Raw genomic sequence first — 26,113 nt, 5'->3', positions numbered from 1 at the left:
ACTCAGGGACACCTTTTTAGTCCCTGTAGAGTATGCACTCGATGGCACACCCCAGATCTGCAATACTGACAAAGCAGCGCTAACGTTCCCAGCCTTTCTAATCCGTTAAGATAGACAGAAGTATATCATCTTCCTGTTTTACATATCTATTTAAATTCAGACAAATCCTGTTTGCAGGTTGACTGCCTTACAACTATTTTCTCCAAAAAGGAAATAAGACCATAAAACAGATGAAGTGGTAATATTTCATTAAGCATTAGTACACCCTGCGATTTATTTAGCTGTACAGTTGCTCCGTTTTAGGAGGTATTGTCACTTTTCTGCAGTAGTGCTTTAAAATAAAATAAAACTGCACCGTGCCTAATAGCGACCAGTCACCGAAAATCATCTTCGAGAGGTACATGATGGAAAAAAAGTCCGTTGAGTTTTCTGCACTCGATCAATGCAACAGCAAAATCAAAGTAACAGCTGGCAAAAGGATGTTAGTCACATCACGAAGCCCACGTACCAACGACGTTTGAACGGGCCGCAGAGAGGCGCACTATCAAATGCACTTCCGCGTTGTTGCCGACAATGTTCAAGTCAACAGTCGACGTTCTGGAATGACATTCCTAAAGGAAAGCAAACGTTTGAAATGAATAGAGCCATCGTCTTTGTCGCTGGGTTCTTGTCTGGAAGCACTGTTCCTTTTATTAGAGACATGGCCGAAAGAGCTTTGTGCTTTGTTTCGTGATTCACTTTGCATGTTCCAGCACTCCTAATTCAATACTGTTTATGTCATGCCAGCGCTCCGGCAATTTGCTGTCATGCCAATGAGGGAAGGCGAATCTGACGAGGGACAAACAGCACTGCCTGCAAATGCTTACCTCGTGAAATGATGGACAGAGATCAAATTGAAGGCTGAAGCATTTTTATTGAAAATAACAACAGTCTCAAAAGCCCGGGGCCGGTAAAACCCAATATATGCATTCTATACACCGAGAATCCATTTTACACCCCTTTAGGTCACCAGTACATTTTTCTCTCTTGTTCCTTTTCGCCCCAAAACAGCACTTCAAACCATCTCCTTCACCAGCCATCGGAGCTCACATGCTCTCCTCTAAACTGTCTCTTCTATGATGAACTCAACTGCGTGCTGGATGTCCTGCACATCAACAACAGCAATGGAGGGGTGGAGCAGGACCACGGAGGAGGCGGTTCCGGGGAACACGGCGGCAGTCTCGGACTGGTTGCCGGGCAGGACGGGGGCAGAGCCCTCCGCGATCTGGGCCGGGGTCTGCACGAGCAGGATGGTGCGCACGGCGGCCTCGCCCTCGCCGGCCAAGTTCCGGGCAGCGGTGCTGCCGCCGTGCACTTTGCTGTGCTTGTCCAGGTTCGAGCGGGAGCGGAAGGCACGGGGGCACAGACCGCAGGCATAGGGCTTCTCGCCACTGTGGGTGCGGGCGTGCTCCGTCAGCCTCGCTGCCACCGAGAAACTCTTCCCGCACACCCAGCAGGTGAAGGGCCGCTCCCCGCTGTGGATGCGCTCGTGATCCTGGAGGTGGGGCAGCTGGCGGAAGCGCTTGCCGCACTGGGAGCACTGGGGAGATGACAAAAGTCGGACAGAGAACACGCAAAGTTTACCGTAAGCTCAAGCGTAGCCTACCAATAAAATAACCTCACCGCTGCGCTCACTCATGCTCTCTGCGGACGCAAAGCTGACTAAGTGGATTCGTCAGTGTCACTGCCACAGAAAATCCATTCACGCTGACTAGTGACCGTCCCGCGCAATGTTTGTTGCCAAATTTACAGAGACTGCCTAGTGTCGCTACGGCAGCGAGTACTACCAGACCGCAAAGCTGGCAACGCGCGCTTCCACTGTGTATCAAAGTTGCGGAAGAATGACACCCGGTGAGCGGAGACGGACAGAGAAAATAGCATTTTAAATTCTAAAAAAACTGCGGGGAGGCGCAACTGCCAAAAACTGAAAAACGCTTTTCGCTCACACTGGATTTATCTGCTTGTGAATTTGTTTGCATTTATACATTACCTGTAATCCAAAGCACTTGATCTCCACATGGGACACACAAATGCACAAAACAGCCCTGTGTTAATAAGAGCATGGCGGCATTGACCGCTACCTCGTAGGGCCTCTCCCCAGTATGGATGCGCATGTGCAGTCGGAAGGTGGAGGCGTACGCGAAGCCCTTCCCGCAGTGCTCGCAGCGGAAAGGCCGGGGGGCGCCGCCGGTGCCCTTGGTAGCCAGCTGTTTGCAGTGGGCGAGCACGTGCGCCTCGAGGGCAGCGCTCGTGGCGAAGCGGCGGCGGCAGGGGCTCAGCGGGCAGCGCAGGGGGGTCTGCCCCGTGTGGGACAGCCGGTGGAGATCCAGCCCCTCCTGCGTCACGCAGCAGTGGCCGCACATGTCGCACTCCAGCTGGCCCACGCTCCGGCCTCGCCCCTGGCCCCGTCCCCGGCCGCGCGCGCGGTCGTCTTCCCCCGAGCAGCGGCGGATGTGGACGTTGAGCACGGACTGGCTCCGGAACTGGGCGGAGCAGTGCGGGCACGACCGAGGCTCCACCTCTGAGAGAAGCAGAGATGCAGAGTGTTAGGCGTCAGACACGCAGCAGAGCGCAGCACACCTTTAACTTTGCTCAGTAAACAGCACCAAGTCGCTGCGTGTCGTGGCTCAACCGTTCCACAGTCAACGGCTTTTATTCCCCCGACTAATTTTACAAGAACAAGCATGATTCAAAAAGAATGCTGCAGAGGGAACGGATATATTGCTATCAGCAACTATAGTAATTAGTAAACTACTTACATTTACCTGACAATTTCCCCAAAGTGATGAACAATGTTAAAACTCTTTACCCATTTAGACAGGTGGGTAATTTTACCAGAGCAATTTTAGGGTAAGGACCTCGCTCAAGGGTACTACAGCCGGAAATGGAATCGAACCCGCGACGCGTGGATCCAAAGGCGGCAGCTCTAACCGCTACTCTACCAGCTGTGTACTTGACTTACTATAGTGTCAGTGAAGTACCATGCAGGGAATAAACCAAACACAAGTCAGTCACAAAGCTGCGAAGATCCACAGAACCCAACTGTAAACTGCGTAAAGGACTAACTACAGGCGGTCGCTTGAGTCTTCAGACCCAATTCCAGTGAAAAGGATCACTGTTCCTCTAACTGAATCCCTAAGACAGCAACTGCACATGTGATACATAACGCTTGAAAAAAGTTGCATAGTTTAAAAAAAAATAAATAAATTAATAAAGAAATTCTACCGAGGTACAAGCCTGTGTTGCTAGGAAACCTGATCAGACATCTTCCGAGGGACAACTTACATGACTAAACAGCACAGCGTGAATTGGGCAAAACTGCATTAATAAAGCAGTCGTTTTCCTCCGAACGCATTACTCGCGCCGGCAAAATAAAGTTCTTATTTCTAAATAACGGTTTAATCGAAAACGTACAGCAAGGCGTTTTAAGAGTTTTCACACTTACAGCAAAGTGTTTGCGGAGCATGTCGAGTCCAGCGCTAACGAAAGCGGGGTCGAGACCTCCGGGAAAGTTAATTTTTCGTGCGTGAAAAGCGTACGGTTTGTGTACCTTGTGTAAATCACCGCATTTACACAACCATCAGCTGTTGTTACTTCGCATGCTTTGATATCTAATAGAATCAGAAGAGAACGGGCCACGTTGCTAGGGAACCTGACGTCGCACTTTGTGAGCTTATACTGCGAGATGCTGTGCATGACTGTTACACAGAACATGCAGGATCTATGTATGAGATTATGCTCATATAGCTGTCAACTTGTTTTATTTCAAGTCATTACATCTAACAGGAAAGGGGCACTGGCTTTTGGGAAAATTTCACTTACGTTGCAGCGGACATGGGTATAAGCAATTTTTTTCTAATCCAGTGTTATAATTATAGCACGTCAAGTACCTGCTATTTACTTTTCTCATCAAATGAGATGTTGGAACACAAAATTACATCAGTAGACTGTCCAGTTTATCTAAGGACCTAAAGCTCAAAATTATTAATGGCTGACCAGAAGATGTTCTATTTTTACAATAATTATTCAGGAGACAAAAGGCACATGTTTACTCTAAGGGAGCTAATGGATATCGCCATTTTTATTCTCTTTCAAGGCTTTTGCCTCCCGAAGCCCAGCTCTCTTTACACAGAAATTCTTGGTAATCACGGAAAACTCGAGAATTAACAGGATTAGGTAAACAGATTATTTCCGATGCTGATTTTTTTATAAAAAAAAAAAAACAGAATCCAACAGAATAGATATTTTAATAGATAACAGAGGAATGCCTGTTCCTACTTCTATTCAGTATGCCGATCATTCTGTGAATCATCGTTCGATTCTCTTACAATTCCATAGACTCCCCAGAGAATAAAAGAAAATTACAAACATCCGGAGGAAAATGGAAAGGTAGCAAAGTGATGAACATGCTCTCCTCTTCACGGTACTGCGACAGCCTCAGAATGCGAGGGGGGGGGGAAAAAAAAAAAATCACAGCCTAAGGGAGCTTTCTTTATATATTGTCACATTAAGCGGCAGATAAAATGATTGTAAGACAGTGCGCTAACAGTAAACGGAAAAAGAAACGAACAGGTGAAGAGGGACAGAAAGGAGCGAGCAGGTAAACCTAGAGACAGTGTAGGCAGAGAGGCACGCGGTGCGTGAGACCTTGGTGTGTGAGAGAATGCAGATCCAGGTGCCTCTTGCGCTTGAAGGACTGGCCGCACTGGGAGCAGGAGAATGGGTTACCGGTGTGCTGGAGCCTGAGCGCGGAGCAGAGGGGGGAGGAAAGCGTGGCGAACAGGTTAACCACACAATTCCCACTCAAAGCTGCACTCTCCAAACAAACTACAAGAGGAACGCCACTCGATTCGTTCTGCCGGAGCCATGGATTAATTCACCTCGCGCCGCTCCACTAAGGGACAAACAAGAGAAATGGTGCAAAATAAATATTGCGAAATACATCTGTACAACGCTCGACGGTCCTGCGTTGCGTGTCCCGTGCGGTGCGACGAGAACGGCCCCAAACACCGAGCGGAGGCCGCCTCGCATCGCAAGGCAGACAAAGGAACGGGGAAACGCTGAAAACCCCCGTTTCAGCTTGAGGCTGAAAACAGCAGATCTGAAAGAAAAATCAGCGGTTGAGAGACAAGCAGAAGTGTCAACAAACAAGCCTGTAAGCTTGGCAAGCGAACAATTACAGAGGGGCTGACATTTGTGGCACAGTCTATAAACATTTATTTTCTTTTCAGAGAGGCTAAGTCACGGGTGAGCCTTGTTATCTTCCCCGAGGAAGCGTGACCCCGTGAACAGCTCCATTCATTTAATTGTAACCTTTAATAGCGCTACCGTTTTCTTCTTTCCATCCAGCTATAATCTAGCGATTGTGAAAAGGTTCAGCCTGGTTCCCGTGTATGTCACCACAAATCTTTTGCTCGCCTCCGCTCCTCTCCTTCTTAATTGGCTCCAGGAATCAATACGATTAAAAACGTCACGCGAACTCGCACTCTGACACATCCTGCCCTTTCGGACTGACCGCGAAAGCTAGCTGCGGAACTCCGGCTGCTATCCGTTCCCGGCGGGCCTGCGCCCCTGCCTTGTTATCAGCCTGCAGCAGCCCCCTCCGCTGCAGCCTCAGCCTCCCCAGACAAACACACGTCTCCCCCCCCCACCTCCCCCTTCAGCCACCGATCGCAGCCCACACCGGACAGATTACTGATGGCGGACACCAGGTCTAGCCGGCAACCTACACAATGCAAATACGCAACCCCTGCTCCACAAGACCCGGTCATCTCGCTCCTGCTGGCCGCCGACCTCCACCCTCCGCAGCCCCCATCCGCCACAACGATGGAAGGAGCTCCTGTTCACTGGGACACAAGCAGACCGACTCGCAATCCTCCGACGCAACCTAACGACTCGTCCGTTCAGTTACAAACACATCCGAGATGCTGATCGCGTTACGTGCATTAAAACCCGTCTTTATTTCCCAGTGCCACGCTGCACCGCTGCTGACCGTCTCCAACGCTCAACACTAACTGCAGCAGCTATACCCTCTGGTTTTACTGCGACTCGTACTTTTAACACCTCGAGCCTTCGTCTTTTTACCGCTGTCATTCCACTGCGATTCAACCCATTATAAAGCTCAAAATAACTTGACCAAACAGCAAAGTACAACCCTCAAGAGTACCAGAACAGCTTTTTTTCTTCCCTGGGACTTTAAGAAGCAACATTTAGGGCTAGAACTCTATGACATTAATCACCAGGTGACCAGCCGACCTCCTGCAGACCTTCTGGGAATGTATCCAGGAGCCTTTCTATAGAAAAAAAAAAAAAAGTCAGTTTATAAAACATGTTTTCAAATATATTTTATGCTGCCGATTGCATTCCCACAGCAAGATTTATTGCTAATTGAAACACATTGACCTTCCCGCATTAAACACCTACAGACCTTCACCTCCCACCCCTGCCAGTCCTCCGTGCCCCCTGACAAATGGACGGTGGCCCCTCCGCCCTCTCCGTAGCTGCCCCACGGCAATGGCAAAATTGCTCTAATGCTTGCGCCAAAGCAGAGGGAAGAAAACAGCGAGCTGAGAATCGAAGTGGTAGCAGCACGGCGCCCGCAGTGTCCAGAACTGACACGTGCCTGAATTACTGACGGCTGATGGGACGCCGATGTTCTCCTAAGCAGGGGTGCTCACCTCGGTTTCTCCGGCAAAATTTAGAGCGTAAAGATTTTAAAGCCCATAAATCACTGTGCAAATGCATCCCTTCCAAAGGCATCATGCACATCGATAACTAAAATTTATAGTGCTGAAACATTTTTAAGCTACTGCTGACAATAATTACAATTGTGACACCATTAAAACAATTAAAAACATATATTTTCCAACGGTCCGTTTCACGCGCCCGAAACGCGATGGCGCGTGGGACTTGGGACGTCCTCGCCGAAAAAAAAAAAAAAAACACACGAGGATCCACATCCAATTCGACAGACAGGTGTCACGACCGACCTGACAAGCGCAGGGTTCACTTTCTAAGGCATCGAGACTCACGCAGGCAACGCCCGCCAGAGAAATCACACAGACCGCATGGAGGGGTGTGAGGTACGAGGGATACCTGTGCCTCTGCAGCTGAGTACGTGTGTGGAACCTGGAGGGGCAGTCATCGCAGGCGTGAGGCCGCTGCCCAGCACCATCTTCGCTGGCGTGGGTGAACCGGTGCCGCTTGAGCGTGCTGGACTGCGAGAAGGTCTTGCCGCAGCACTCGCAAGTGTAAGGCCTGGCGGCCAGGTGTGTGCGGCTGTGCCGCATAAGGTTACTGGAGCAGGTGAAGGCCTTGCCGCACACCTTGCAGCTGAACAGCTTCTCGCCCGTGTGGCTGAACACATGGGCTCGCAGCAGGCAGCGGCGCGTGAAGGTGCGTCCGCAGTGGGGGCACGCGTGAGGGAGGGGCGTCCGTGACCAGTCTCTGTAGAGCTCTGGGGGTGCTGGAAGGTCGTTTTTGTGGAGTTCGGGCACGGGGTCGCGCTTCTGCTGCTGGGAGTCCCCAGTGGCGACATCGCCTCCAGTGACTCTGTCCTTGCTGACGTCTGCTCCACCGCGACCCCCATTCTCTGGTTGAAAAGACACAGGTAAAACAGCGACGTGCGGAGCGTCACTTCACCCGAAATCCGAAATGTAGCAACACCCACGCGCCCAGGAGGTCTCACCTGTCTGGCTCTTTCGCAGCAGGCTCAGTGCAGGGCTGCTTGTTCTCTTTGGTGTCACAGAGGCAGGAGACAGGAGCTCCAGCCTTTTGGAGGCACCAGGAGAATTCTCCATGCTTGTAGCCTCTCCAGCCCCCCTCTCTCCATCAGTATCCCTGTGCGCCCTCCGGTGGTAAAGGAAGAGCGTGGTGTTCATAAAGCCCTGGCCGCACTCAGTGCAGCGATGCAGCGCTTCCCCCAGGGCATGATGGGCCCTGCGGTGCTCTACTAACTCAGGTTCGGTGTTAAAACCAGACCCACAGGCCACGCACAGGAAACTGAGAGCCTTTTCGGCGGGGGCGGCTGCAACCCCCGCAGGAACCTCGGTCTGGTCTGAAACGTGCTCTTCGGTTGCAGCTTCGACGGTCATGGAAAACGTGAGGTTTTCTTCCGCGATTACCTGGACGCTCTCGGTCTCTACCTCTAGGATTCCCTGCTCGCCACGTGATGCCGTCTCCAGAGTCTGATCAATAGAAATGGCTCTTTCCAGAGCGCCTACGCTCCTCTCCTCCTCCAGTTGTGCCTCTTCCCCCCCCTGACCTTCATGCTCCCTCTTTCTGTGCTGCCTGCGGTGATACAAGAAGAGGGTGGTATTCAGGAAGCTCTCCCCACAAATATTGCACCGGTGAAGGGGCCCATCCAGGCCGTGGTGGGTTCTGCGGTGAGCCACGAGCTCTGGCACCAAACCGAAGCCGCACCCACAGTCTACGCACAGCAAGCTCTGGCTTGACGCACTGGCAGAGCTCGCCTTGCTTTTTCTACTTCCCCGCTTCCTTGAAGCAACGTTCTGATCGTGGCTCTTGTCATCCTCTTTCTCCGAAGCAGACTGTGTTGTCTCAGCGCCGACCTCTGCTGCGACCGTCTCGGCCTCCTTCTGCTTCTCTGTCCCCGCAGCCCCCGGGCCCTCACTCTCGCCAGCTTCATCGCATTGCAGGTAGGAGTGATCCTGGCTGACCGCCCTCTCCCTCTCTCTGCACTCCCTCCGCAACTCGTCCACCTTCGCAGTCCTCCAGCTTTCCGTCCCTACTGCCACCCTCGTTTTGTCTGCTCCGGACTCACCGGTCTCCTCCAGCGGTGTCCATTCCTCGGCCCTGACGCTCTCTCCCTGCCCATCTGCCTCTACCAGCTGCTGGACGTGCCCTGAAGACTGCCCACCTGCATGTACCAGCTGCTGGATGTGCCCTGCAGACTGTCCATCTGCCTCTACCAGCTGCTCAATGTGCACTACAACCTGTCCATCTGCCTCAGTCTGCGCTGCAGTCTGTCGGCCTGCCTCTATCAGCTTCCCGTCGTGTTGCCCGGCGATCAGCTCGGCGTACTCCAGCTCATTCGCACCTCCACCGGGCTCCTCTTCAGCGAGCAGGCACTCGCCCAGCTTACGATGCTGCTGCCACAGGTTGAGGGATTCGAAGAGGAACCCGCAGTCCCCACACTGGTACTGGATGTGAAGGTCAGAACCCGGGCTGCCTCTGCTCTGGGTTCCCTGCGCTGGGCTTTGGGGCTTGGCTTGGTCAGGTTCTTGCGGATCACCGGGTTTCATCAAGGAAGCACAGGCTTGTGCTCCTGTGTCATTCTGTTCAGAAATACAGGACAGATTGAAGAGCAAGAGCTATACGGCTCGGCTTCCCGATTACCTACCCTACAACGGATAACCGCATCGCTGTTACAAACCAACGCATAAACCTCTGAGGCCAATTCAAAGCTGACTGAAGACATTCTTCTCTTGGAAAACAACAAGGAGAAATTCAGCTTTGAGAGGAGAGGGGCAATGTTGCAAGGCAACACGAATCCAGCACTTGTCCGAGAAGAGGCAGGCAGAATGGAGACTGTGGCCGCCCGCAACGTAGGACCGGATATAAGATTGTTCTCTGTCGTTCCCTCCTGCCCGATTTCCTCTAAACGCCAAACATACCGTACCAGTCAAAAGTGTGAGAACACCTGCTGGAATCTAGTTTGTTTTCACAAGGCAGGAAAGGAGCCAACGTCTTCCCACTTAGATGTAGGGTTGCCTTGCTTTCATTCTTCTGTCCACCTCACCCCATTCGAGTATCGCCCAGGAGGACTCGCTCACACTTCCCACTTGCATATATTCATTCACATAATACATGGTGCAGCCAGCAAGTCGCCCTGTGACATCGATAAAGAAGTAGACAACTCCCGACCGCACGGGAGAAACCAAACACCGCAGTGTCACGCAACAGCGAGCCTGAGGACTGATTGATTAACTGCACAACGTCGTAACATGTTGTCATTAATACAGACACCCCTCTAATTACGTAAATTCGATTTACGTAAAAAATTCCCGGCGTACACGTTACTTACGGACAGCGCTTTTATTTTACGCAAAATACCTGAAATACGTCAAGCCTAAGTCGGCGTAACCAGACAAGGCGGGAAGCTGCATCTTCCCAGTTCCCGCGTGTTTTGAGCCGCGAACGCGTCTCCTCTCGTTAGCTTGGTGCTTTTTTCGCATATTTTTTACCCTTTAATTATTCACGATGCCTGGTGCCAAATGTGCACTTGAAGGAAAACAAGAACTGTCTCGTAAAGCGCGCAGCAATGAATTTGGACATTAAATGAAAAATAATAAGTATGAAGGTGGACAAAGATTATCATCCATAGGCTAGGGTAGGCAAGCCTAAGTTGAACGGTAGGGTAGAATCTACGTACATACGTAACTTTTGACTTACGTAAGGGGTTGAAGAACGGTCTATTTGCGTAAGTCGACGGCTGTCTGTACTGTACATGTTAAAGAATGCAGGACCTCAGATAAAGATGCAGAACCTCAAAGGAAAATGTCACTGGGAAAAATACTGCTTAACTAATCCTTTAAATCCCACATTTTATTAACGGCAGAAAATTATACAAGTAAACATCGTATTTCACACGCTTGGTCAAGTCCAAATGAATCGTAGGCTTTTTACTTGCTGAAACTGTCTACGTGTCTGAAATATTAACCATTAAACTGTACACTTCAAAACTGAATAAGGCAATATTGTTTAATTGTGTTTAAACTGCTCCAGATCAATTTTCTACAGCAGACCATTCATTTTTTCCCCCCACTCTGACTATAGAGATGTATATTTCTGCACTAGAATAATCCAAATATCCAGAATCCAACAGGGGGTATAGAGATTCACAAGTCTAATTATGAACAATCTGTAAGTTGGTTGGAAAAATCTGTGCAAATAGAGGAGGTCAAGTTAATGAAAAAGGTTCCGGCTTCACCTGGAAAATGGGCTAAATGAGGACAGATTCAATTGTTGCGTTAGCGCGGAATACACGGAGTCAAATAACAACGTAGAAAACATGAAAAGGTCACAGATCTGCAAACGCACGGACTGCCAGTGAAGCCAAGTCGAAAAACACTTCCCCGGAGCCCACGGCGTAAGCCTCCCTTAATGCAGCCGATTTTTTAACGGATGTAAATCGTACGTAAAGTTCAATATTCCGATCAAAATCACATTCACAGACAGCAAGAAAACACAATCGGCTAAAAACAACAGGCTCCATTCTGAAAACATTTTCCCCATTATGCGCTTTCAAAACTACACGTTATTAATTACTATAGAAATTATATAAACAATCAATGTGTATTACCACTTAGTGGTTCTAATGCGCTATGATCTCCCCCTGAGAATTCCTTAAAACTGCCCCAAAAATTAATTAGTCTAAGGATGGATGCAGATTGTCCTGGTATATACCAAGCTATAGTACCCTTGAACAAGGTACTTAGCCTAAAAATTGTTCCAGTAAAATTAGCCAGCTGTATAAATGGGTAAATTATTGTAAGTAGCTTAACGTTGTAAGTCGGTTTGGAGAAAAGTGTCAGCTAAATGAATAAATGTAAACGTAAACAATACAATGGACATATGTTACGAATTGTATGACTGTAGAATAAAATAATGCCGTTACTGTCAACTACAGGAACTGAGAAAAACTGTGCGAGGGCAGCTCTGATGTTCTGGACGAGAAAAGATTCCTGAAGAATGGCTGCATAAATCGCAAGTGACTAAAGCAATTAAAAAAACTCAACTTGGGACCACATTTAATTGTTGGCTTAAAAGAAAAGCCTCCAGATGTCTAGTCAATCATAATTCCAGCTTCACAGGGTACTGAAATTTAAATTTCGTGCCCAAGCAGCTTCCATTCGTACTGCATGTAAACACATTTTATTTTAATGCAAAAAGTCTTCTCCACGTCACTCTGAAATTGTGATAATTTAATTACGATTTATGATAATTTGTTTAATGAAGTACAAATTCAAATAATTAAAAACCTGATAGGGATATGGGCCAAAATGGCATATGGCATTTAGGCTTTATGGAGTGTCAAGACACCAGCTGATTGATTTGTCACGAGGCCAATAAGCAATCCATCAGGGCGGGGAACAGAGCAATGCATCTCTCAGACCTGCTCCCCCGATGCTCACCTCTCGTTGCAACTCAAGATGCAATCTGCCTGTCACTCCAGACACTGTACTCTGCAGTCATCATGAGCTGGTGCTGTAACAACAACTACCGGGAACGCTGTTCGGTGCTTAACCTAGAGAACAAGGCCCGCCATCCTCGCTTTTCTGCAGACTCAAGTGATTAATCTGATTCATCTGAAGAAGTGAATGCAGGTGGTCCTGGATGTACGATGGAGTTCCATCCCGATAACCCTATCACAAGTCTGAAATCCCCTTATATGAACCACTAACCACATATACAGTTAACATACGTGAATGCAACATAAGATAGGGCCATACTAATTTTTTTCCCACATTCATGTAAAAAAACTAATATAAATTTAAAAAGTACGTATAAATACAGTAAAGTATTTTCATCCTGCACTGTTATTTTCACCTCTGTTCAATTCTAAATCTGTTGTCTTTCGCGTTTTCTTTTCAGCACGACCAGAACACTGACTTTTTCTGCTCGCTTCCCGTTTTAAAAAAGCAACTTGAAGGGAATCACAAATGAAAGGGAGTGTAAACAATATGCAATCGCTGCTAAACACCAACGAGACCCAGGCAATGGCAAACACGGCTGCCTTGCAGCAGCACGACGAGCCAATGTTGTCATACAGCAGATGGAGTGACCAACCATTATGCGTTGCAACCGAACATCGAGACTCAGAAATAGCGTAATAAGTTTGACGGGACGGCCGCAGCAAGTCCGCGTCATCCACATTTATTCATTTAGCTGATGCTTTTGACTTACAATGTTAAAGTACTCACGATTATTTACTCATTTATACAGCTGGGTATTGTTACTGGAGCAATTTAGGGTAAGTACCTTACTCAAGGGTACTACAGCTGGAGGCGAGACTCAAACCTGGGACCTTTGGGTCCAAAGGCAGCGGTTCTAACCACTAACTGGTAGTGATCAGTTGCCGCCGGTGCCATCTAAGTCACATCTATTGTAACTTTGCCACCTGTAACTTGCTACAGCTTAACATCGTGCATTGAGATGAGCACGTGTGGCCTGACAGCAGCTGTTCGTGAAAGTAACGTACCTCTACCTGTAGACCCGGGGCCTCCTTCCCGACTCCGTCAGGGCTGCACGTGAGCTGGTGGGCGAGTACCTCCTCCAGGGAGTTGAACTCCTGGTAGCAGGGGAAGCACATGTACACCGAGGAGCCGTCCATCCCTGACGGGAGAGAGCACAGGGTCACCACATAGCTGTCACATTCTGGCATTTTCCAAAGAAAAAAAAAAAAACAGAAAATCAAACCAACTACAGTCAGATGTTGCTTTGCCATTTAAAACAGGATGCAAACATTTTGGCCTGATGGCCACGACCACCTTTCTTAGTAAACCCATCTAGTTCAGAATGCTACCGCTTACGTCGGCGGTCCTAGGTATTTGTGGACATCACGGACTTTTATGCCTTGTAGCTTCTTCCGAGCCGCACGCAGCAACGAATTTAAATCGCTGGCTAACGTCTTAAACCAAAGCAGTTAGGTAATTAATGGACCCATGGCTGTGCTACGCATGGTTAGACCAATTAGTCACAGGACATGTGCCCACAAGGACAAAGAAAAAGGAGCGCTGGTAGACATGGAAATATTAAAAATGAGGAAGAATTAGTTCTGTCTGCTGCTTTTAAGTATTTAGTCGTACACAGTGCTTCGCCTATCAGCCTGACGCCCGGCACCGAAACTATTACAGCCCTTTCAGCTCGAGAGCCTTGGCAGCACGGCATGGCTGGACGCCGCTCTACATTATCTGTGCCCTGAGAGGAACACGGCCGTGGAATCGGCTTTCGCTGTCTCTCCCCCCAAGTTGCAAGTGTTCGCCGAGCGAGTGCGAGACGGCGGATGCTGCGCTAACAGATGGTCAGTTACAAAGCGCTGGCTGGAAAATCTGTGTTTTAATATGCTGGCACGTTAAGTTAAGCCCAGCGTTAGGCTCCATAGCAACACCGGCCACGGATCAAACGACTATTTTTGGAAGTTCCTAGAACAGAAACAAACAGATGTAGCTCATTTAACAAGAGAAAACTGACACCTGTAACAATTCTGTTTTTTGCTCGATACTGGCGGCCACAGCGCAATTATTAAATCTTTATTATGACATGCCAAAGGGGCCTTTGAGCCGAAGGGTTTCAGAAAATATACCAGCAACTTCAAACAGATACCGTATGTAAATTACTTGCACTATCAACCATTTTACTGCATTTAAGATATTTTTAATTACTACTAGAACGTGCGTCTCCTGTTGTCCCTTTAAGCAGTGTTCTGAAAAACGGCATTTTTCCATACTAATCACACCAGGGAGTGGTCCTCAGCTGGAGGGACTGGTGCAAACAGCTTTTCTGAAATGAACACTGGGCTGAAGAGGGCAGGTTTATGTAACATCCATTGATGAATCAGAGATGTCCTTCAACAGGCCAGCCATAAATAACCAGCATTGCAGAGAAACTACTTTTCGCTGTTGTGGTTTGAGGTTTATTGCAGGGAGAAAACTGCAAAAATTACCAAGAAGAAGCTGAACTACCCAAGCTAACTGCCTTCACACTTTATTGTCCCATGTGTATTGATTTCTATCCAATTTACTTAATAAGGCCTGAGCAGGAAGACCTGATGCTGTAGTGTAGGAAATATGTCTGGTTTCCTTTCTATTCTAATTTTTATTTAACTAGATCGAGTCATGCTAATTTATTGCAGGTGCATACCATTATATTTATTATTTATTCCGTATTTACCATGTACCCCTATTTCATCACTGATTACACTGACAGTACTGATTATAATATACTGTTGTAATATTATAACTTCTCACAATTAAAAACAATAAAATAGGTTACTTTTGTAAACTCAGTATTAACATTATAGATATATGAATGAACCCATAATTAGGTCGTATTGGTGCAGAGCCTATTCGAGAAAACGGCGTGTGGCAGGGCATACCTTGCACAGGGTGCTAGTCCGTCACTAGTCCATCGCAATCATACACACTCTTTTATTCACACATAAACACACTGCAGGCAATGCAAAGAAACCCACTCAAGCACAGGGAGGTCATGCTAACTCCACAAAGACAGTGCTATTTTCAAAGCCCTTGTCCAAAGCCCCAGCTCACTACCTGCTGCACCCTATAGATACATTATACTTTTTCGACATTTGTAACGTATTACCTTATTTCATAATCTGTTTTTTTTTTTTGTCATGTAGCAGTAGCTATTACACAAAAAAGCCACAAAATGCACCACTGTATGTGTCTTGTTTTAGGATATTAATTTTATATAAGGCAAAGAGTTCAAGTGCTGCACAACAGGATAGGGATACTGACTGACAACTGAAAATAGGTGTCCAAAATTCTGCTCATGGAAAGGCCACAACTGAGATAAAGTTGAAATTTTATGTATTTACATTTATTCATTTAGCAGACGTTCATCTCCAAAGCGACGTACATCTCAGAGAGAAGTGCAATGAGTGCATTACATCAACAGAAGAAAATTACAGTTAATTTTTCTAATTCCACTAGATGAACCAGTATACATCACATGAGTATCTGCATAAAGGTTTATCAATTATTCTACAATTCTAAACACAGAAATATTAAACAAACATTTACATCATGCAAGTAGCTGCATAAAGGTTTTTCCATTGTTCGATAATTTTATTTTGTTCAGTTCATTAGAAATAACAAGACTGATGCTTTTACATTTGTAACTTTCACCATTCATCCAACAAATGTCTTTTTTATATGCACAAATGGAGCATATTTAAATTTAAGTCAACTTTGTGTCTTTCATGCTTCTGTTCTGTAAAAATGTTAATATACCACTTTCACGCAAGAGTAGCATGGTGGAAAAAAAAAATCATTTTAGCTAGAAGTTGATTTCGGTGCTGGAGGGGTCACTATTGGGGTACCCTTGAACAGGATTAAATTGCTCCAGTGAAACAGGCAGTTTCACAACTGGGTGAAGCATGGTAAATCATTTTGGAATAAAGCATTAGATAAACAATGATAACTTAAGGGACACTCCAGGAAGAGGCTCCATTTAGTCATCTTCTAAGCCTCTGAAACTGGGGCTGAAAACGGCCAACGGATCACTGTACACAGGACACAACACACAAGTGAAATGATCTATTAGTTGCAAGCTAAAGTTACAACAGCAAGCATAGTGGTTACAACTGTTACCTTGTAATCTGAAGGTTTCCAGTTTAAATCCCCACTTCTGTACTAACACTCTAGATGAAGTTACATAGCCTGCACTACTCTAGTAAGAATACCAACCTGTATAAAAGAGGTAAATAATTGGAACTGCTCTTCACCTTGGACAAAGATGACAGCAAAGCTAATAAATAGAAAATAATGACCTACAAGGCTAGGAGTATTCAGACTACTGGACATATATAAGTAGAATGCAAGAAGTTGCAATATAAACAAGGATGACTTCTGCTGTTAAAAAAAAAAAAAAAAAACAGTCACTGTAGTTTTCTGTAGAATATACCGTATTGCAGTTTGCAATGAAACCTCCTCCATTAAATTTAACACAAAAAAACCTCACCTCCCTAAATGGGGTGAGTTTCCAAATAAAGATCAAGTATTATGATTCTTTCTATGAAGAGAAATTCTCAGGTGAACTACGTTTTGTCATCCTGGAGTCAATTCATTTTGACTGCATTTATTAATTTAGCAGATGCTTTTCTCCAAAGTGACTTACAAGGTTAAGGTTACAATTACTACAAACATTTACCCATTTATACAACTGGGAAATTTTATCAATTTAGGGCAAGTACCTTGCACAAGGGTACAACTGCCAGAAGTGGGGATTGAACCTACGACTTTTAACCACTACGCCACCAGGTGTCCGGTGGCAACATTTCTGTCCAGATCGCCAGCCGTTAAGATAATAGTTAATTAATAACTAATGCCTATTTCAGAAAGATACAAACCGATTTACAGGACTTTCCACCCCCAAGATGCAGTTCTTTCTGGAATATTATTATGAATATCAATTAATCTTAAATATTATTGTGACTATAGAGGGGGTGCGGTGGCGCAGTGGGTTGGACCGGGTCCTGCTCTCCGGTGGGTCTGGGGTTCGAGTCCCACCTGGGGTGCCTTGCGATGGACTGGCGTCCTGTCCTGGGTGTGTCCCCTCCCCCTCCGGCCTTACGCCCTGTGTTGCCGGGTAGGCTCCGGTTCCCGGCAACCCCGTATGGGACAAGCGGTTAAGAAAATGTGTGTATATATTATTGTGAATATTGATATTAATATAATGAGTTAATAATAATAAAAAGAAGAAGAATATTTTATGGTTTCCTCAACAAATTCTTGCAGTTTAACATAATCTTTACAACTCGACTACAGTACTGGTAGGTATGATTTTATCTAGTTATGGACTTCTATGCAGATAAGGGCAGTATAGGAAAAATAAAGAAATTTAACACAACTTATTTTAGAAAAATACTTAAAATTAATAAAAAAAATAATTAAGAAAAGCCACCGGTAAGTAATGCTCCTGGCTGAATAACTGTCAACAGTTAAGTCGATTATTCGGTGCAGCGACGAGTCCCACCACCAGTTGTGAGTTGCCCGGCAATGAATGACTTTATTCGTGTCATGTTTCTTTACTAATTCGGACGTTCAGCTACGTACAGCTATTTATATCCTGACGAGTTTATTTATTTCCCCTGTTTTTTCTCCTTAAGCTGTATATCTAGTTCTTCTTGTGTTTGTGTGTGTGTGTGTGTGAGAGAGAGAGAGAGAGAGAGAGAGAAGTCAACTCCTGTACGACGGTAGCGGCCTAAGTTTCTGCGAGCCCCTCAGAACAGAAAAACATAAGATGCCGTTTATGACGCGCCTGTTGCTAAAGTGTTAAAATAATAATAATAATAATAATAATAATAATACCGCCATAATTATTCGTGTTTGTGTGTACAGAAACACAGCGACAGTATGATAACAAAACTGTGAAAGTGAGAGTGTCACGCAGAGTTAATGGACGACCCCTGCTCTGCAGCACTCGACCGAAGCACCTCGCAGTGAGGAGCGCAGCGGCAGCGCAGGTTCCCTGCAGGCGTCCGCCACCGCGAGCGCCCCTGCGCTCTTCCTCGGTGGTGTCATGGCGGCCCACTCACGCGCACACAACAATTGCATGGGTGCCTCCTCTCCTTCGGCGGGGTACTGACTCGCCTGATACTATAGTCATCTGGACATATGGTTACACTCCGTCCGAAAAAACTGCATGTTGTATTAAAACCGTGACATTCACGCTTTCTCAATGGCAGAACACATTCCTGCAAATAAAACAATTAACTCACCGAAAATGACGGATATCAGAATCCACAGAATGATAACAAAAAAAGTTGTGTCCTTCTAGTAACGGTGCAGTTCATTCGCTGACTCGAGTTGTCCAACCACCAATCATGTCGCTCGAAACATCTCTTGCGCTTCTTATCTCATACGTCATAAAAATGCGCTTGATTCGCGACCCCCACGACAACGGGGCTGAAATGTTTACAGTAATAGCAACAAAAGTGCAACATTTCACCAGTGTAAATATCACTGGAACTTTTCTCACCATTTTGGGACAGAGTTTGGTTTCTGTTACTTGGTACAAGGAGGAGAACAAACAATTTTGTTTTATCAGTCTAATTTTATTATTATTATAATTATTAATCAAATTTCGTATCCAAAAATGCAAGTTCTCTAACTGTCGACTGTAATCAAACACTATCCAAGACTCCACTAATAAAACAAGCTATTAAAACTATTACACTCTGTAAATCTTTAAACATTTAATCATTTTCATCAAAAATGTAATATGTATTCATATTCCCATGGCTCCTTTATCTTTTTATAGTGTCTTCCTACTGTTATCCTATTTGTTGCTATTTTTTTGCACTGTTTTATTGTGCCAATAAATAAAAACTTTTACAAAGATAATGGAGGGAAACTTTTAAAAGAAATCAAACAGTACAATATTACCGTCCAAGACTCCACTAATAAAAGCAATTAAAACTGTTAAACTCTGTAAATCCTTCAATATTTTCACCTAAATGGTAATCTGTAATTGTATTCCTCTGGCCTTCTCTATTTGTTCATTATTGTCCTGTTCTGTGTGTTGTTTTAATTAAAAAAAAAAAAAAAAAAGACAGCAGGAAAGAAATAATATTGAAAACTGTCAATTCGAAATAGGATATTAGTTGTATTAATAATGTTCTGTGTAAGATACTTGCCATTAAACTACGCCCTTTAGTTTAATTACATGTACCTATACATCTTTAAAAGAGTTTTTTTTCCGATACACTATGCAAGCCTCTGTTCGGCGGCGGAAAATCCACAGTTGTCAAATATTCTAGTGAGGAACATTGTACTTGTATTTCAGTCCACAACACCATAAAATAAATACTAGATTTTTGAAGAAATATACAAATATTGCAATAAAAGAAAGTTGAGATGATACATTCATTCTAAAATTGTTGGTTGGCCTACATTTAATTTTGTTCGTAGCGCCCAGTTGAAAAAGAATGTTTGTATTTCTGCTACATGATATGTACAAGTACACACACACCCTCTGAAACTGCTTGTCCCATATGGGGTCGCGGGGAGCCAGAGCCTAACCGGGCAACACGGGGTTAAAGGCTGGAGGGGGAGGGGACGCACCCAGGATGGGACGCCAGTCCATCACAAAGCACTCCAAGCAGGACTTGAACCCCAGACCCACCAGAGAGCGGGCCCCAGCCAACCCCACCACGCCTCTCTGATCTATATAAATATTGGCACTTAAATAGATTTCTATACAATATCCAGACAAGCTTTCCATGTTACCGTATGTAGTTTAGTAAAAGTGCTTGTCCAGATGGCTTCCACGGTTCTTAGTACGACGGGCATCTGTCAGCTGTAGCTATCTAACTGTACATAAACATGCTGAATATAGAGAGCAGGATTTATTCACCATCCAGTTTCAAATTTATGTGTACAGTATTTTGATTGCTTTCAACCATCTCAAAACATATGCAGTATTTTGTTTTCAGCTAATAAAGATCCACTTTCATTAGCCACTCTCATAGTTCAGGGTTGTGTTGGTTCGAAGCCTATTGTGCTGAGGACAGAGCGTGAGGCACAGTGCACTCTGGATGGGGCGCCAGCCCATCACAGGGCAATGACACACACAAAGGAAACCCATGCAAACATGGGAAGAACATGAACACGCCACACAGAGTCTGATTCGAATCTAATTTCGAACTTGCGTTCGCTCCTACGGCCCAGGAGGTGTGAGGTGCAACCATGCCACCTGTTTGTAAAGATGATTGTATGAAATATAAAATTGTGCATAATAACTTGAGAGTTACACTAAAAGCTGGATGCACGCACACTGACCGAAACCACTTGGTCCAAGTGGGGTTGCGGCAAACTGGAGCCTAACCCGGAAACGCGGGGCTCAAGGCTGGAAGGGGAGGGGACACACCCAGGACGGGACACCAGTCCATCACAAGGCAACCCAGGCAAGACTGGAACCCCAGACCCCCTGGAGAGCAGGATCCGGCCAAACCCGCTGCGCTAAAATCTGGCTCTAAAAATATTTTTCTGTTTCTATGTCATTAGAAAAGGCCAAGGTTGCTGGTCACATCTTAAACTGTTTTGTACAAGAGTATTTCTCAGTAGCAGTAACTCTTTCAAGACTGATCATTAGTGGAATGTTTGAAGCCTTGGCTACTAAGCAGAATCCTAACCAGAACATTTCCCATCATAGCCATTAACTGGAACATTTATCATAATAGCCTTCTTCAGCAAAAATGTATTAACCATCAAAGCCACATGAGAACTTGTGGCAGCCAGCCACAAGGTTTGTTCTCCCTATGTTCAGACAATTCTGTCTTCAAGCAAAATGCAATAAATAAGTTTTTTTATCTTCATACAATAGTTTTGTAGGATGTCTGTCAAATTATCTTTTTATTAAATTGCATATTGTTTGATCTAAGAATGCATTGTTTCATTTAATATAATTGTTTTATTTGTGCACATAGTAATGGTATGAAAAATAAAGGCTTTTGAGAAGTTAATGCTTTTAAAAATAGAGTATCAATTTTTTATTTCTATCAGTGCATGTCTATCCTGTCTGTGTGTTAGAAAATAAAAGAACATAACCTTTAAAACTTTTTTAATAGCTACCACAAGGCTTGACCTAATAAATCCAAATTACCATTAAATCACAGCCACACTTTTTTTCTTTGCAATAGAAAATGTTTCACTGACACCTTCAGCATACCTTCTTTTTAAAAAAAAAAAGGCCACAAACTTGAAAAAAATCCGCCTACCTTAACGTTTTCCTCAGTCGTTCACATCATTGTGGTCAAGAAAAGAAGTTAAACGGTTGATATGCGAATGATTTCATGGAAGACCAGCAGTGAGGTTGTAATAAGCACTGTGACAAAAAAAAATTCACAAGAGAAGACGTCCGAGTCTTCCTTAAAACACTGCTTTCGGCCGTTTTACCTGGTTACTATATTTCAAATGTCCTTTTAAAGTTTTGAGACAGTCAACCATATCACCGATCAATAAAGATGCTCGTTTGTAGGTTATCTATTTTCTCAGAATATACTGATGAAATATGTGTTATTGCTTTTCCTGGACCATTGCACAAGGGTCCTATGTGACCGTATCAAACCATTAGTATCAGACCATCCCTCCTTGAGATCAGGTTACGTGACTTCTGCTGAAACGACACAATCCGCGCAACCTCTGTTCAACCTTACGACGGCGTAATCTCCGTGGAATTGCCCCCACGAGCCAGCGCAGACCGAAACATCAACACCATTGATCCAACAGCTGTCAATAACTATGGATTTGAATGTAGTCCTTCGCAAGAACCGAGGAAATAACTGCAGAGGTGGAAGAGCGGTAATAAAAACATTAGGTGCGCCCAGTCGAACGTGAAAGGACGACAGCTGATGTTCTTGCGGTGCTCTTCTAAAGCGATGGTCTCACAGGGAATTCAAAGCTGAAGCTTAAAAAACTAGATTCACACTATCCTATCACGTCCAGACCTGTGTAGGACATTCAGTATTTTCTCAGTACACTTGGTAAACTGCGTTATTGTGTTACTTCCTTTCACTCGTGGGACCGTCCCTCACCCCCTTTACCCTCAACGCGTGTCCCGTTATCTTCCCATGTTCTCCATTGTCACCTGTCTGGCATGTGACAACGCCTTGTCTTGTCTCATCAGCATGGAACGCAGGTGAGAGGGAAAGCTCAGGAAGGCCTGCCAATCAGTCTGAGAGCGGAAGCACAAGCAGGACTTGAGGGCTTCCACGCATGATGGAGCAAGGGTAGGCTGTCTGGGAGTGATCAACTCCCCTGGGGGATGGGGACCAGAGAAGATACAAGCATACAAGATAGAGTCAGAGCCAAGTGGTGCAGGCATGAGGCTGTTCACGTGAGTGCGTTCAGTCAGTCTCAGCATCGCGGTGGTGCTTTGGCATCTCCGGTGTTCCTTCTCCTGTGGTGTAACTTATGGTGGGATTGTGGTAGTCATGACTATCAGTGTGGAGAGAGAGTGGAGGGTGGAAGAGTGAAGAGAGACAATAGGTCAGCAGGGAGATGAAATAGTGGATGGAAAAATGAGAGAAAGAAACACACAAACACACACACACACATATACACACACATTGTCTGAACCGCTTGTCCCATTCGGGGTCGCGGGGAGCCGGAGTCTAACCCGGCAACACAGGGCGCAAGGCCGGAGGGGGAGAGGACACACCCAGGACGGGACGCCAGTCCATCACAAGGCACCCCAAGCAGCATTCGCACCCCAGACCCATCACAGAATGGCAACCAGCGAAACCTGCAGCGCCACTACACCCCCCCATAATTATTTACCCATCTGAGTAATTTTACTGGAGCAGTTTAGAGTATTGACAGGTACTACAGCCAAAGATGACGATCTGGATCTGCGACCTTAGGGTCCAAAGGCAGCAGCTCTAATCACTACGCTATCAGCTGTCCCTATATCCCCTATAATATATGTCCCTATAATAAGACAAATTATCTATTGTGTTTTGATGAACATTGCCTCCAGTGAGCAGAGAGTGTTTTTGACTGTCACAAAATAAGATGGTAGAGTGTATATCGAACTGTAGTTGATAATACCAGCAGAGACAGGAGACGCTCAGAGATGCTCTAAGCGCAGCTACTATAAGACTCCCACATGACGAGACGAGATACTGTGCAAATGCATTAAGCGGAATTATCTAAAATACTTTAACCTATTTAATAATCAATTTTTTTATTTTTTGCTTTTGTCATGTTGATGATGGCAGTTGGCAGTGGAGACAGATTTTTTTTGGAGAAATATGTTTTGTACGTTTATTCCCGAAATGAACCATCTACACAATCACTTAAATATTTTGAAATGATTTTTTTTTTTTTAAATAAATTTCATTTTATGAAGGTGTTGCGAAACCTTATCTGTGCACACAATGCTTACAAGACATTTCTGGGGTTATTGAAGAAGGAGAGTACGCAGTGACATATAGAATGGTAGGGCATAACTAACATGATACATGTTTCATCTCTAAAAATTCTGTTTCTGGATTTTTCATATCATGGCTGTTTAAAATCAATGGAAAATCTGAATATGTACTAATACTACCCCTAAATGCCAGAGCTATCATTGCTTTTCCAAGTTTGTGGGTAAATTGCTTATATTTCTCACTATTTTACCATAATAAGAACAACATTCTGATTATACCCACCTTTAGATGACAGATGGACTAACAGTTTTTTCCAAAAGCTCCTCAACAGTGCAAAAATTAAAAGTTTTAATTACATTCCAGTATGAGCTTCTACTTCAATTCCGAAATTAAAGTTAGATATGAGAGCCAATGGCCAAAATAATTTTTTTTTTTTTTTTTTGCTTCTGAACAAGAAGTGGTAAAGTGCTCTAGACGCTATGCAAAGGCTTACAAAATAACCTTCTGGAAAATTAAATGATGTGAAAAACGAGCAAGTTATGGCCTATATATCGTACAGGATTTAATGTGTTTGGAAATGGTGTTACAAGCTCGTATATATCATGCGTGCTGAAGCTCCAGTTCCACATTGCTGTTCTCATCAGGAGCCTTTCATTATTTTCATAGCTGCCACAGATCAGACGGTGTGGTCAATGATGTGATCCATGGCCCTGAAGGAGCAGCGCTGCCTCCCGTGTTGTCCTTAAATGAGAAGAACCTGGTCAACGCTATCACGGCGCCTCTAGGGACTATGGGTGTGGTAGCGGTAAATGTTCAGCCAAGGTACGTGTCCATCGCGGAGATCCTGCTCCTGCCCAGTGATGCCACAACATGCGTACATGCGATGCTCTTTCTGCCCCAAGGTTGAGGGAGCGCATTAGTCGAGGCCGTAGACTAACAGAACGCAGATCGATGCTGTCCGCCCGGTCTATTGTACTTCGTATGATTAATTTGCCGCCTGTTTAATAAATCATTTTCATTGTCAATTTATTTTAGAATGCATTATGTGTTCTTGGAATAAATTTTAATCGCATGTTTAGCAGCTGCCCAGACCGAGATGAGGGCAAGTCTCAGGGTTACCCGACGCAAGATTTACCTTGACGGCGAATATAAAACAGGGAGCTCAGAAATGGGAAAAACAGAATAAAAAAAAGGAGACTGTGTTTACCTTTTACGCAGGTATTGCGGCTGAAACCGTTTAAAAATCGTAGCAATTTGGTTGGGATTATTTACTGTCAGTGGCTGGAGAGTTTTCAAACTGAAGCGCGGTTCTCAGACTGTGGCGGGACGGAGGCGATGTGGGTTCGATCCGCGCTCAGTCGGTGTGGAGTTTGCATGTTCTCCCCGTGTCTGCTCTGGTTTCCTCCCACAGTCCAAAGACAAGCTGTGCCGGTTCCCCCGTAGCGTGTGAGTGACAGAGAGAGTGTGTTCCAGTGATGTATGGATGAGTGATCCAGTGTAGGTAGTGTATCTAGCAGTGCAAGTCTTTGGGTGCTCTGGTTTCCTCCCACACTCCAAAGACATGCTGTTCAGGTTCACCCATAGTGTATGAGTGAAAGAGAGAGTGTGTTCCACTGATGTATGGATGAGTGACCCAGTGTAAGTAGTGTGTCTAGCAGTGTAAGGCACCTTGTTGAATATGGTGTGTGGGCTGATGACACTACATAGAGTTCATTGGAAGTCGCTTTGGAGAAAAGCGTCTGATAGATAAATAAATGTAACAGTTTCCACACACAAGGTGAGATCCACAGCATATTATGAGAGCGTGAAAAGGCCAGAACTTCAATGGACCGAACCCCTGAATCCAGCTTTGTGCGTTAGAGAGCAGAGTTTACATGTTCCATCCACGTTCGTGTTGGCTTCCATCCACAATCCAGAGACTGGTTTCTGGTGGACTGGGGACTCTATAGTGACCTTACAGTGTGACTGCACATCTGATACCCTGGTGTACTCCACCTTGTGCCTTATTCTTCCTGGGAGTGGCTCTGGGTCACGGCAACCCGGAAAAAGTGACGTCGCAAAACAAGCTGCAAAAAGAGAACTAATAAGTGGGAGTAATTACTGAGGGTGGTGTTTATTACTTTATAGAAATCCATGCTGTGTTGCCAAAAGTGAAGTCTTCTAATGATCTAATTATGCATATGTTTAGAGTGCCAGTCTGACAGTTACACGGAATTGCGTGACCTGCTCCACCACCCCCACGATTGTTCTGCATCCATCCACTTCATCAGCATCGCCTCCAGCCAATTCCTCACTGTTAGAAAGGGTGAGATTGGCTCTAATGCCACTGGGAGCGCCTGAGGATTCCTTTCAAGGCCACAGTTAATGCAAGCTGCTAGGGATCTGGCCCATCTCCAAAAGTGTTTTTATCATTTGCAAGGGCAATCCTTTTAGGAT

At 45.3% G+C, this 26,113-nt stretch overlaps 1 protein-coding gene across 1 annotated transcript; it reads right to left on the bottom strand.

The window, feature by feature from the left end:
* Nucleotides 1–944: 944 nt before the first annotated feature.
* znf574 (zinc finger protein 574) lies at nt 945–18,588 on the bottom strand. The gene is made up of 7 exons (XM_029260144.1): nt 18,524–18,588; nt 13,262–13,395; nt 7,727–9,335; nt 7,135–7,630; nt 4,687–4,781; nt 2,121–2,560; nt 945–1,579 (listed from the first exon to the last, which is right to left on the bottom strand). Exons 2-7 carry the CDS (start codon nt 13,391–13,393, stop codon nt 1,100–1,102), a joined length of 3,252 nt encoding a protein of 1,083 aa, XP_029115977.1. The 5' UTR covers nt 13,394–13,395; nt 18,524–18,588; the 3' UTR covers nt 945–1,099.
* Nucleotides 18,589–26,113: the final 7,525 nt, after the last annotated feature.

The sequence above is a fragment of the Scleropages formosus genome, chromosome 18 (assembly GCF_900964775.1).
Source record: "Scleropages formosus chromosome 18, fSclFor1.1, whole genome shotgun sequence".
Taxonomy (NCBI): domain Eukaryota; kingdom Metazoa; phylum Chordata; class Actinopteri; order Osteoglossiformes; family Osteoglossidae; genus Scleropages; species Scleropages formosus.
Note: the sequence above shows the minus strand (reverse complement) of the source record. Positions and strands in the feature narration are given on the sequence as shown.

What these genes read in the sequence shown, in the direction of transcription:
- znf574 (XM_029260144.1), bottom strand. Translation starts at nt 13,393, where the DNA reads ATGGACGGCTCCTCGGTGTACATGTGCTTCCCCTGCTACCAGGAGTTC. An exon ending in ACTCAGCTGCAGAGGCACAG is followed by an intron (nt 4,782 to 7,134) that starts GTATCCCTCGTA and finishes CTCCGCGCTCAG; the next exon opens with GCTCCAGCACACCGGTAACC. An exon ending in CTGGGGAGAGGCCCTACGAG is followed by an intron (nt 1,580 to 2,120) that starts GTAGCGGTCAAT and finishes TCATCTCCCCAG; the next exon opens with TGCTCCCAGTGCGGCAAGCG.